The 13,518-nt window shown below is 37.1% G+C and overlaps 1 protein-coding gene across 1 annotated transcript; it reads right to left on the bottom strand.

Moving 5' to 3' along the window:
* Window positions 1–2,945: 2,945 nt before the first annotated feature.
* On the bottom strand, window positions 2,946–6,876 carry hspb1 (heat shock protein family B (small) member 1). Its single transcript, XM_015383644.1, has 3 exons — window positions 6,409–6,876; window positions 4,055–4,118; window positions 2,946–3,492 (listed from the first exon to the last, which is right to left on the bottom strand). Exons 1-3 carry the CDS (start codon window positions 6,794–6,796, stop codon window positions 3,342–3,344), a joined length of 603 nt encoding a protein of 200 aa, XP_015239130.1. The 5' UTR covers window positions 6,797–6,876; the 3' UTR covers window positions 2,946–3,341.
* Between the last annotated feature and the right edge of the window lie 6,642 nt (window positions 6,877–13,518).

The raw sequence follows: 13,518 nt of genomic DNA, 5'->3' as shown, positions 1-13,518 counted from the left end.
TTCACCTGTGCAGCTTTTATCAGTTGAAGGTAATTCATTACGAACAAAAGAATTAAAAGATATGGGGCTGCAGGCATTCTGCTGGGCAGGTAAGTTTATTATTATTTTATAAACGGAGCAGTGTAGTCAAGCTATTTCTCTGTAATGCATCTCTGTCAGCATGCATCTCTGTCCTCCCAGCATTTCTACGGGGAGGACAGAGATGCATGCTGGGTAAAAAGGGAGGGGCGAGAACAGCATCCGGGGATTTTGTCCGTTCTCGGTCTTGTGTTCTCGTGAATCGGAACAGTGTTGGGGCTGAGGTTAATGACTTTTCACGAGCATTAGAATGCACAAGTATATATAATGAGAAACAGCCTTAAACTTGTGCAGAACATTGAAATTGTAACATTTATGTCCCTCTGCAGCTTCCAAATTAGTCATTACGTGCTTAACAACAGTGGCCTTTTCAGTTATTTGTAATGTATTCAGTGAAACACTAGATGGGAGTAAATAATGACACTAGAGCTTCAAGTAAATACATTTTGATGCTTTTCACAATGTAAGATTTTTATTTTTATTTTTTTTAGGAATTTTAAGGCATAAAAATAAGATTGTTTTGGGTACAAAGAAGAAAAAATTATGCTATTTTTTAAAAATACAAATAAAAATCAGGTCAGATTTAGAAAATGCTACTGCAATTAAAGATAGCTTTTTTTTTTTTTACAGAGGTGTCGTAAGAGTGGAGCGTAATACGAGTGTTAATTTTCAAAGTTTCTCTCAAACCCAACATAACTTGCCAACTTGAACCAACTTCGAAATCCATGTGGAATAACCTGACTTAATGTAAATCCACTAAATATGCATTTGCCAATTATTCTTTTTACTCAGCTGCATTAATGGTTGGTCAAATCATTAAAATGACCTTGTTCAGGCAGGACCAGAGAGCATTGCTCTATCTATTATGCATCTATCTGGCTATGAATCATTAATGTGAGATGATCTGTACAGTGGAATTATGCCATTTGGGCATAAAGAGAAGCTTCACTGCTCATATAAAAACAGAAATCCAGCTATATATCCCTGTGCAAAAGTCTTATTGCACAACCAACAGGGAACATTGACATTTATATTCATTTACTAGCAGTAAAGTTTGGTTATCATAATATAGCTTTCAGATATTGTGTCTGGAACATATGCAATGTTTTAATGTGACATAATTATTGAAAAAATAAAATCTCCACAAAGTAGAACATAATATATCTAAGATGTGTTTTAGCTGTTGATTATATGTTTTACTTGAAATAAAGGCCTTCTACTGTTCATCCTTTAAAACATGTTTCAAACTGAACTATGTCTGTGATAATATACAAAGTAGTCTAGCTGTATTTTTGGAAGCATATATATATATATATATATAGACTAATTATATATATTCTATTAACCTAAAGCAGTATGCATGGTATGGTTGTTACATGTCAGGTACTCTGGTCACTGACCTTGACCGATAATTTTTGTGTGATTTTTTTTTTTGTCAACACAAACGACTTGTTACAAAACAAAGTATTCAATGAGAATATTTCATCAATGCAGATCTATGTCTTATTTGGGTGTTCCTTTCATTTTTTCTACTGTCAGTGGGTTTCTTTAGATAGAAATCTTTCAACAAATCTGTCTATATGATTTGATTTGATTGAATTGTCTCTGATTGTGTTGAGTATTGGGTCTATATAAATAAACTGAATTGAATTGACCCAAAAAGAATAAGAGTGGAACACTTTCAGGTGTGATGTCTCACTTTTAGCCTGATAAATCAGATCATAAACTTTGCTAAAAGGACAAAGGATTTGTCTGTAAACCCGTTGAGGATGGAAAATGTAATGGAACATATCTGGGATGGAAACATATTACACATTCCCATGGTTCAGCACATTGATGGCAATAGCAAAGTGTGTTTTTTTTAAAAACATTTTCTGTGGCAGGAAGTGTGCAGCTAGTCTGCATAGTGCCAAAGAAGACTCAAAATAAAGAGCACCTCCTCTAGAAAACCTGATGCTGAACTATAACATAGACCATTCCTTTTTTAAAGTGACTTGAAACACAAATCCAATATAGTAAAGACTAATTAACCTTAGCCTGAACTTTTTAAGTTTATTTAAAAATCTTAGAATATAGTTAAAGAACATTGATACCAGAAAATCCCAAAAACCGGGTTGCCTGAACATTTCCAAGGAAACTTAAGGTTTTTAATAAATTCAAGCCCAAACTGTACCCAAAAAGATTTAGATTTAAAATTATTTAAAATGTTCATTCATGGCAGAAAACGAGAAAGGCATCTTTCAAAAGAAATAAACCATAAAGGGGAATTAGCTTCTTTTTTTTTTTTTTTTTTAAAGTGTATTTACATTTTTTCAAAAGTGACATACTGAAACATGTTTTGCCATTTTTTTTAATATTTCAAGAAATAATCAGTTATCCAGTTACAACACTGAAAGTCTTATAGTTGCTTATCACCCTTTTTCCTGTTAGTATTTTAAAGAGTTATTTAAATCTATGTGGTTGTGTGATAAATTTTGCACTTCATTGCTGCAAAAAAACTTTTCAAGCCATGGAGTCGTTCACTCAATAACAAAACAAAACCATACTTAAGAAGATTCAGGCTAGGCTAACAGTTACCTGTGAATGTTTTACTGTAAATAGCCTAATGAAAATCTGTAATCCAACCACGACGATGCATCTTGCTTAACTTGTGTCCCAGGGCCTAAAATGTTTTAGTTGCTCAGTTTTGCACAACAAAAGCATCAGAAGGTTTAAAGGTCCTCTATTTTTTTTAACCTTAATCTGGCTTGATCAAACCTCATAGAGTTTAATTTATTCAGAAAACCATCTCACTGAGGACAGGTGTAGCTAAAGCACCAACAATCAGCAATCAACAGTAATATTTGTAAAAGAACAAAAACAGACAGTTTCAGGTTTTATTTTCTTCTTTATTGGCTTAAAAAAGAAAAATAAAAAAGCAAAGCTTCAGATACAAATCAATTGGTTTCCAACCCAGTGACACAGTTTTTTTTTAGGTAAGAGACACTATCAAGTAGATTTGCAAACACAACACATAAGTAAAAAAAAATGACCTTCAGTATAATCACAGCTAAAAGAGCTGGCATATGGCGGTGGTGCTGATGTGTTTACAAAATTTGGCTTTATACTGTGGACAGATGGAGGAGAAACAATCCACAGGTCCAGTTTAGAAGTAAGTACAATCAGCACAATTTACATCTGGGCATCAAAGCTTGTATAAAATAGTGAGTGAGTGTGGGGATGTGTGTGAATGGGTTAAGAAAGCTCAAGCCTCGCTCTTCTTTCTACTTCTTGGCTACGGCGTTCTCCACATTTATAGGAATGGTGGTCTCAGAGTACTCGATGGCTGGCTTGTTTATTGGCGCCTCCACAGTCAGGACACCGTCAGGAGAAAGGGAGGAGGTTACCTTCTCAATATTTGCTGTAGTGGGCAGACTAGAAGAAGGGATGATAAAAAAAAGTCACATTTGGTGCATCAGAGTTTATACCTTTACCTTTTTTCATCACATTCTCCTGGTATAACCACAAGCTTTGGTGTGTTTTTACTAGGGTGCAGTTCATTGAGCGACACAAAGTGATGCATATCTATAAAGTGGAACAACATATTGTACTATGGGTATTCACCTCCCCTTAACCTGATGCCACTATCATCCACAAGGAAAAACAGGAACACTCTTTTTTTCAGTTTAGCTAGTATATCTATAGCAGTAGTGTGTTAAAGCCTCTAGGTGGCAGCAGAGCTCAGATAAACTCATGGCTTTAACACCTGGATTCTTTTGAGACTTTTCATATCAGTTATTATAAACTCAGACAAACCTAAAATTAAAATCAAACAGAAGGACATTTTTTTGTTTGTTTGTTAAAAAACAACCTGCAATTTTTGGCTCATGTATCACACTACTAATAAGATTTTTTAGACTTTGCCTTATGAAAAGAAATTAACAAAACCAGTTAGTACTGAACAGGAATTAATGTAATGATAACTAATGGTACTTACGTGTATTTCCTGGTGAAGCTCCTCGACACAAAACCGTGCTCATCCTTCCTCTCTTCATGCTTGCCTGTTAAACAAGAAGCAAAGTTATCCTTTAGGCAGCTGGATGTTATAGTTTGAACATCTCATCAATAAGATCCAAATATTGTGCTTCAATAATAGGTTTTTAAATGTAGAAAATTAAAAAGCATGTCTCTGTGTGCACATAACTAAATACAGCTGTGTTTAGGAAGATCTAAACCTAAATCTAGCTGTGACTCGTGATCAAACCATGATCAATTAAGTTTGGTTAAACTAGAGGGGTCTGTTTAAGGCTATAATTTGTAGTTTAGTGTGTAATGAAGTCCATTTAGCTGTAATGTTTATTTCAGAACATATACATAATTAACCTTGGAGTTTTTGGTTTAAAAAGCAGGAATTAGCTTCTATTTATCAAGTGCCACACAAAACATGCAGTGTTAAACAAAAAAAAGACAAAAAAAACATTTATTATTATTGTGCTGATGAAGGTTCTCAGTCATCCAGGTCAAAGTCATTCCGTAAAAATTCAAAAAAATTCAAAAAAATATCCACTGGACTTGGTTTTCAAGATTTGAAGACGTTTTCGCCACCTCTCCAGGAAGCTCCAGTGGATATTTTTTTGAATTTTTACGGAATTTATTATTATTATTTTTATTATTATATAGTTGTTAATACTTTTATTTGATCTGTGTTGAAGTGTCTGTTAGACATGATGAATGAATAGTATCAAAGCAGAACTAACAAAGCCTTTAATTGGACATGGTTTAAGACCCAATTACATATTCTTAATGGTATTTAAGGACTCAAAAGTTATGTTTGTCAAAATATATATTATAATTTCAAATGCAAAGATAAGTCATTGTGATTTATAGATAATATACTTCATTCAATGTAGCAAAAAAGGAAAAACTAGAAACTTTAGGCTAGTAAAAGTGCATTTCTTAGAATTTCAAGTGTTGAAAGTATGAAGTTTACTTTCATAAGCTATACATTAGCTTCTGTGGGAGAAATTTAGTAAAACTCAAATGATCAGAAGTGAAAGTTAACTATTTTTTTTTTAATGTAAAGTGCAATACAAATAAAATGTATTATTATTATTATTATTATTAACTAGGAAAGTAATTTAGTAAAATGGGTATTGCTAAGTTGGTAGGCATGTGGAAATTTTTTTTTTGGTTAGAACAAGTGAGAAACCTTTGCCTCAACTTTTCGGCATTTATATTTGGCATTAAGTTTTTGTTACTATATCCAAATTGGAACATAATAGGTTTTAAGACTGACTCATAAACAAATTATTTGGTACAATGAAGTATAGCACCCAAAGGTGCATGTATGCTTATCATGATGAGAAATGTACTTTCCTCAAAGCTTTGGATAAACTAACTTCTTTCCTGTGAAAAGTTGATTAAACCTACTGACATGAGAGGAAATCTCATCAGGACCAAACTGATCATTAAAAAAAGACAAGATCTGCTCCCAATAAGGAATCATTGGTTATGAATAAGCCTTCAACAGCTGAGGAGATTATTTAGTGTGTACACTAAACTCCTAATTGAGCCGGTGATGTAAGAATCATACACAAAGTGTCACATTCTTCTAATATTGAATCACACGCTTTGTTTATCTCTGGGTTTCTATCCAGGCCCACTCTAACCCTGGAAGGCTGGCAGTCATAATTTGGGATCAGATCCAGCTGTCCTTTTAAAGTAGCAGACAGACACAGTGAGTCACTGTTAAAGACAGGATGGCCCTTTGGAACAGGGTACTCAGACAGTAGGGGCACAAGGTGTTGGGGATCAGGGTTCTTAAAGGATCTAACACCAGTGTTATATTTGTTTTAGTGGTTCAGAAACAGGAGTGGGTGGGGGAGCAGTGAAAACAGCTTTGTCCTTAGCTGACCTGCTAACAAAATGCATGCAGTGTATCTATAGGCTCCTATCCCTTGTGTAGGGGGGAGGGGTAAATTACATCTTGAGACAATATCCTGGGAGGAAAGCATGCCAGGAAAGTTCAGCTATTACACTTTGCTCTGCATATCTGAAATAGCCTCCCACAAGTGGAATGGTTTATTGTTCATCAGCCAAATACTGCTCCCTTTCATTGGGGTGGGGTGTCTTGACACAATATCCTGAGTTTCCTTGTTGTAAAACTGGAATTTTATCCAAAGAATCTGTGCAGCATTAAAGGAATGTGTTGTCCTCCAGAGATTCAACTCTACATTGTTTACAGACTTCTTACAATTCTTGTTTTACAAAGAAGACTTTTTGGTAAACCTTAAAAAAAGGAGGCATGCAGGAAGTTTCAGTGCAAACAGTGAGGTAGAAATCAGAGCTCACCAGAAATTTCCAAAACACCATCCTTGGTCTTCACTACCAGCTCCTCAGGTGAGAAATGGGGGACATCCAGGGAGATCTTCCAGTTGTCGTCTGTCTGCTTGATCTCAGACATCCCGCTGCTCATTTGCCGGGACAGGGCCCTGGCTTGGTGGGCCATCATATGGCTGGGGTGGTACAGCATTGGGCTCTGGGGCATCATGATGTCAGGGCCCATGAGAGATGGCCTCATGTATCCAGGCCAATGGGTGGAGGGGAATGCTGGGAAGTCCTCAAACACAGGTGGGAGGCCAAATGCCTGGTCAAAGATGCGGCTGGTGTGGTGCAGCTCCCTCAGGGGGTCCCAGCTGTGGGTGCGCTGCATGGTGGTGGGAATTCTTCTCTCGGCCATGCTGGCTGTAGTCGATCAGAGGAGATGTGTCTGCAGAAGGACAGCTTGCTGTGGTCTAAGCATGCTGCCTGCCTCTCAGCACAGAGCTTTTATACACTCTAAGACCCCAGCCCCCAGTCAAAACATCCCACCCACTCTACCAGTACACACCCCCAAGATGTCTTGGAAAGTACTAGAACCTCTATTTGTAGCCATTGCTGCATGTAAATAGAATCCAACAGGAGGGCGGTGCATAGTATCAGCTGCCCAGGGCTTTCAGGAGAGCCCACCCCTATCCTGTGAAGAATCCCCTCCCCTCTAGGGTCTTCTAAAAGAAACCAGAACAAGCTGGAGGGAAGCAGGATTGTTCTGGGAGAAACTCGATAGATTCCTTTGTAAACGGGTTATATTACTGCATAAATAACAACCATCTATACACAGCCTTTTTATTCTAAGCCAATAAAATGAAACACTTAGGGGGGAATTTAGATATAAGGAAATTAATCAGATGTTTATTCACCCAATTTTATTATTATTATTCTAAATTATAGACCAACATAAAGTAAGTCCATATCTGTGAAGGAAAACAATTTAAACTTTACTTTATAAAAAAAAGGTAAAAATCTGAATCTGCTATTGTCCGAATAAATACTGCAGAATTATCCCATGTTTAGAATGATGGCAGCATTATAATGGGGGATTTCTTGAGCTGGGCCATTGAAGCAGGTCAATTAATGGAGCAAAATGAACCCAAAACAGAAATGTAACTATATATGAATAATGTCATTTTAGATTTATAGTTCAAAATAATCTAGAAAAACTACAGCTTTTGTCTCCTGCTTTCCAAATACTCACAACCTTGAGATGGTCGGCCTATAATGCTTAAAAACACATTCAAGTTTTGTGGGTGCTGGGTGAGAAAAATAAAAGTGTAAATTCCTTTAGCTGTATTAGATTCTGAAATTCTCAGTGAATATTTTTTTGTGCATCCAACTTAGTAAAGGTTTAATAAGAATTTACAGATTTGTCTTTTAAACCAGAACTAGACAAAGGTTTTAATCTAAAAGACAAAATATGAAAAATTTGGGAAATGGGAAAATATTTGAGCATCTAAATTCTGACATAAAGAGCAGGATGTTGAATTGATGGGTTTGACTGGCATCAGTGGAAACCAAATAAATCTTTCTGATGCTTTCTGACTAAAAATATTATACTTTTGGTTGCATGGAGACGGGAATTCCATTTTTCACCTCATTTTTCAAATTAACCCTTGCATTGAGAAGCAATAATTAGCTAAAATTAAATGATTTTGATATTTAGCTGATCTGAAAGTATAACCTGGGTAACATTTTTCCACATTTTCAAAAATGTATAGAAGTGGAATCAAAGTTTAATAGCTGGAAATGGAGAGAGGATATGAATGGTGTCCCTTTATTGGTTTGGTGTAAATATCTAAGCCTTAAAATACTTTAGATGCTTTGAAATACAAGTTAATACACTTTATCAGGTTGAAAGTATCATGAATAATACTTCCACACACTTTTTTGCATAATTTTTAATAACAGAGCTTGAGACTTTTTGCTTTGAACAGAAACAAAATGAAACCTTCACCCACAGTGGGACTGATAATAAGCTAGCACAGTCAGTATTGATCAGATGATCTGTTTTTTTTAGCAGACTTGCAGTTTTACTGCCATGTGAGACCTCATGGTTGGCAAAACTACCACAAAAAAAATCCCTGCTCCTTTTGTTTACAGTTTACAGTGCAGCACCTCAGATTTCTCGTTCTAATAAATCCTGTGAAGCCCAATAATGGACAGTGTTTTGCAGAATTTATTTAAGTTATTTAACCGCATGCTGGGGAAAAATCCAACTTCTATTTAAAAAAAATCCGATGTAACAGTTTTGGGATTTAAAAATGGATAAAAGGGTTCAACCTTCAGGTAGTTTTACTGCAAGTGGCTGCAGATTGTAGGAAATATATTGGACATTTGTCAGGATCATGTGAAGACAAAAAACTGTGGATGTCACAGAGCTAGATGGGGGGATGGGTCTAGAAAGATCTTGACCACATGGCTGCTAAAGATAAAGGCTTTATATCTAGTACTTTTCTGGCATAAGGATTCATTTTAATGTGATAAATAAGTTACCTAACACCTTAGTCTGAACAGGGTTATCTGCTGTGGGATCATATCAAACTAATAGCAGATCTTTAGATATTAATTACCAGACATACCAATGTGATTTTGTTTCCCTATAATAGTCACAAATATTAGTGAAATGAAAACCTTCAGAAAATGCGTGTGATTTCTGAGCACTGCATGCAACCTCATGTGGTTTTGTTTATTTTATACATGCTGTCTGTTTTCTAAGGCTTTGGTTTGGAATAAATATGCAGCTTTCAGTCCTTTTAACAGCACAGTTTCATTAATAGGATGCTTATGTTTACCATGTTAAAGTCTGAAATAACAGCTTCTCTTCAGTTTGGTAAAAACAAGGATTCTTGTTGGTTTTATATGTGGGTATAAGTGTCTCTGAAAAGGCAGATTTGAAGCGGGAAAATAATGACTCTAGTTGGACAACCCCCACCCTTTTGCTGTGTTTGCATTGAGCAGGACAGGATGTGTGTGGTGGGGGTGGGGGCTGCAGCATTTTAAAATATTCCTAATGCAAAAAACATTTTAACTGAATAAAATAGTGGTTTATTAAGCGTTGGCAGCTTAAAAACCTTTACTATAGATCAAAGCTTAGTTATATCAATGCCTCATACAAGAAGATAATTTTATCTGATTCAAGGTGATCCGATTAAACCGGTCTTCTTCATAGAATTCTATTACAGGTTGAAATGTTTCTTTTTGAAACTGACCACAACATTTTGCACCACTTTCAATTTTGTTTCATTTGCTGCAAAGCCGTCTACAAGTAATATGTGACTGATAGAAGATAACAACTTTAATGCACACAACTAACAACAATATAACCAGAGTCTGCAGTCGGTTCAGAAGAATCAGCTTGGGGAGATTAGATGTTTATATTTCTGTTCTGCTGCTCCAGACAGAGAAACAGTAGGAGTAGTAGCAGTGGAATACTCCTGGAATTCATGGGTTTAGTCTAAATTGAAACCTGAAGAAGGAGAAATTCCAGGCCTAAAGGTTTGGGGGGAAGTACTGTTCTGCAGAACTAAAGTCACATGCAAATTGGCCTTCACAAACATTAGCGTGTCGTTGTTGGCCTGGCTCAGTGAGAAATGCTTGGTCACAGGCAGGAAGGTGTGAATTGTTTTGAAACGGCCTATGGCACCGTGCTGAGCTGTCTGTTAAAATCTGAGGCCTCTTCCTCTGTTTAAAGTTATCTTTAAACCGGTTTCACCTCTGCATGCTTTAAAGGTCATAACCTCCATATAAAAAAAAAAAAACAACAATTATTAAAAAATAAAAATCCAATGAACTTCTAGAGTATTGCAGAATAAAAGTATATATATATATATTTTTTCCAGATTATAAGCGGCTACTTTTTCCTCATGCTTTCAACCATGCGGCTTATAAGAAACTGTGACTTTGCTGTGGATTTTTCGAACTGTCAGAGGGAGAAGTTAAAGTAAGAAATGAAAGAATAAGGGCTCATTTTCATTTAACACAAGAACACGCTAGCAGCAGGCACGACAGAGAACAAATGTCCCAAAATCACACATTTTTGACATTCATTTGCTGCATTAAAGCTGCTGAACCAATGAAGAGACTGGGATCAACTCCTGTAGAGCTGAAATAAAGAGCTGATGAAGCCCCATCTTTCAGTAGGAGCTCTTACTGGTGCAAGCCAACAAGCACTAGGGGCTATATGTAGAGCTCCCCCTACAGGTTTGGTGGGAGACATTTCAGTAGGTATCAGCGGCTATTAGCCTGGTGCGGCTTATATATGAAAGTTTACTGTCTTTTCAAACAATTTAGTGGGCGTGCCTTATAGTGAGTTGTGCTCTTTCTGATATGGTAATCTGTAATCGCTTTATACATTTTTTGGCAGGTGTAAAATATATAAAAAAATATAAATAACCATTACAATGCCAATATTGGCATGAAAGGATTTTGTACCAACAAGGAATTATGAGTTGAAGTCCTGTGGGATGGAGCTCAGGCTTTGCTGGGTTCTGCTAGCAGGAGACGTGGCTGAGAAATAGGATTCAATTCAAGCCAATAAAAAGAAAACTAAAGTAAAACAGGTGAACATTATACCTGTACTCTTCTGTAAAGGTATATTAAATGTTTGCTAATGCTAACCAGAGAATGACATTAGAAATGGCGGACTTGGCAACCGACTGCTAAACGTGATGAGAGCCCCTAAGCGAGCGCGCCTCTTACCGACTCGGATGACTTAAACTTGTAGCCATCACCTATGAATGCATTCTGCATTAAATTAACTTAGGATATCATTTTGACTAGTTTGATGTAGGGCTGAACGATTTTGCCAAAAATCTAAATTACGATTATTTTCCACCAATTTGCGATTAAGATTTTATTGTGATTTTCCTTTTGCATTAAGCACAAGCATGTTGATGTTTTACTCCATGGTTTCAGTTTTTTCATGACCTTGAAAGCCTGATTGTCAAGAATCCAGTGTTGGAGGACTTTACTGTAACATTAGCATGAAAAAGTTCTTACTTCTACTATAATGCTTTAATCTAGGTGTTAGCTTCGACTCTCTGTCCCCTTATGTGCAACAGTATACTCACTGTAATCGTATTACCGCCACCTAAAGGGCTGGAGGGAGAAATTTACTGTGTTACACTTGTTAAATGTATTGTAAAAATGCCTCTGCGATATGAAATTGCATTTTTCTAAATTACGATTATATTTCAGATGCAATTAACTGCCCAGCCCCAGTTTGATGTTTAATCAATGTAAAGCCTCGTATCACCAATTCTCTGGACTTCTTGCCAAATGACAGAAAAACAGTCTTCATATCCGCTGCCGACGGTGCAGGAAGGTTATAGCTCCACAAATGGCAGGACTGAGAAGTTACAAAGAGGCTAAAATAATGGAGGTGGAAGGAAATCTGTAGTTTAACAACATCCTAGAGGTCTGGGGAGGGATGAGGAAGAATACTGGCTTCAACCCAAATGACTGTTTACTGCATGGGGGTCAATTGTGAAGTGCTCAATGACATCAAGCTGTTTTTTTAAGCGCTTCAGTACCACAGCCCCTGCTGGGGCCACTCCCTTCTAAAGTCATATCACCTGCAGAAGTTTTGAACGTCTCTGCAGTGGTTGGGCGGGGAAGGACTCTTGAGTATAGAGAACTGTTAACAGCTAGTGAGATGACAGGAACTGGATACTTCTGACTGAGTGGTGGACAGGAGGACAGTGAACTGCTCTCATGGCCTCTGGCACAGATGGGGAAACTCCTTCTCCTTCCTTAGCTCTACTAATGATTTAAACATTCTCCATCTGACTATAGAACGGAATTTCTCTCTGTTACAGCTCAACATGACCCCTACTCGCCATAACAGTTAATATTCCTTATATTGAATATTCCAAACATTTAAAAAAAAAACAAGTTTGAAGACATTTCGCTTCCCATCCAGGAAGATTTTTCAATTCAAAATGTCTGGAATAGCGTTAAGTTCAAGGTTCTATACAGTAGCTCAATAAAGCCTCGTTTTTGTTTTGAAAACATGCAAATTGGAACAGATGAAGGTGTCCATCCATTTGGAATGGAGGTCGTTTGGCTTCTTCTGTTAGCCTGCAATACCCCATACCCATCTATGGCCCCGTCCACACGAAGACGAACCCTGGCCTAAACGCACAAATTTTTCACCAAACCAGCCTCTCATCCACACGAAGCCGGCGTTTCGGGGGTCTGTAAACGATCTTTTTTTTATTCAGCCATCAGAGTGGGAAGATTCTGAAACGCCGTTTTCGCGTTTCCATCTTTACGCTCTAACCGCATATTTTTTTTACACGCATGCGTCATAGCGTCGCCTCTAAACACGCATGCGCGACACATCACAACAACAATGGCGCCGTTGCTGCTAATGCTACTCACCCTGCTGTCGGGCTTACAACAGAATCTTCTTCTTCTGGAATATCTCCAGGAAGAACAGAGCAATATCGACGACATAGTTCAGCACCTGAATTTGACTGAACCACGAAAATGGACCCGCAGGGCAACCATGTATAAATATTAGTGCGCATGCCCAACATTTCGTCGCTTATTTTTGCTTTGGCACCACAGCGCCACTTACAGGCCTGGCATACATTTTGCAGCGTTTTCATGCATTCGTGTGGACGCTCACATTTATTTTACGTCTCCGTCTTTACGACAAACGTTTTGGAAAATATCAGCGTTTCGTGTTCGTTTTGACTTCGTGTGGACGGGGCCTAAGTGTCTGAAAGGTTGATCGTTAAATGGGGGGATTGTAGGACTGGCTGAATAGAAGAGGTCCTCCACTCTCCTGTACATTAAATACATATCTTGAATACTTTCAAACAGTAAATGTCCTGAATGCTTTCTGTTCTTCTAATTTCAACTGGTGTTTATTCTGCAATTTCCTGATTTTATGATTAGCATTAACCCCTTTAGAATTTTAAGATTCAGTAGCTCATTTGTTGGATTGCTTTAATAAGTCTGGGTCGCCCATTACTCTGATGCAGCTTCATCTGTTTCTTTGTTGCACAATTGATAAGAGATAAGTCAGTCATAAAAGAAGGAAATAAAGAGATAAAAGGCAAAACATAGGAGTTTGATCAA

This window comes from Cyprinodon variegatus, unplaced genomic scaffold (genome assembly GCF_000732505.1).
Source record: "Cyprinodon variegatus isolate N-32 unplaced genomic scaffold, C_variegatus-1.0 Scaffold291, whole genome shotgun sequence".
NCBI lineage: Eukaryota > Metazoa > Chordata > Actinopteri > Cyprinodontiformes > Cyprinodontidae > Cyprinodon > Cyprinodon variegatus.
This window is presented reverse-complemented; position numbering and strand designations above follow the sequence as displayed.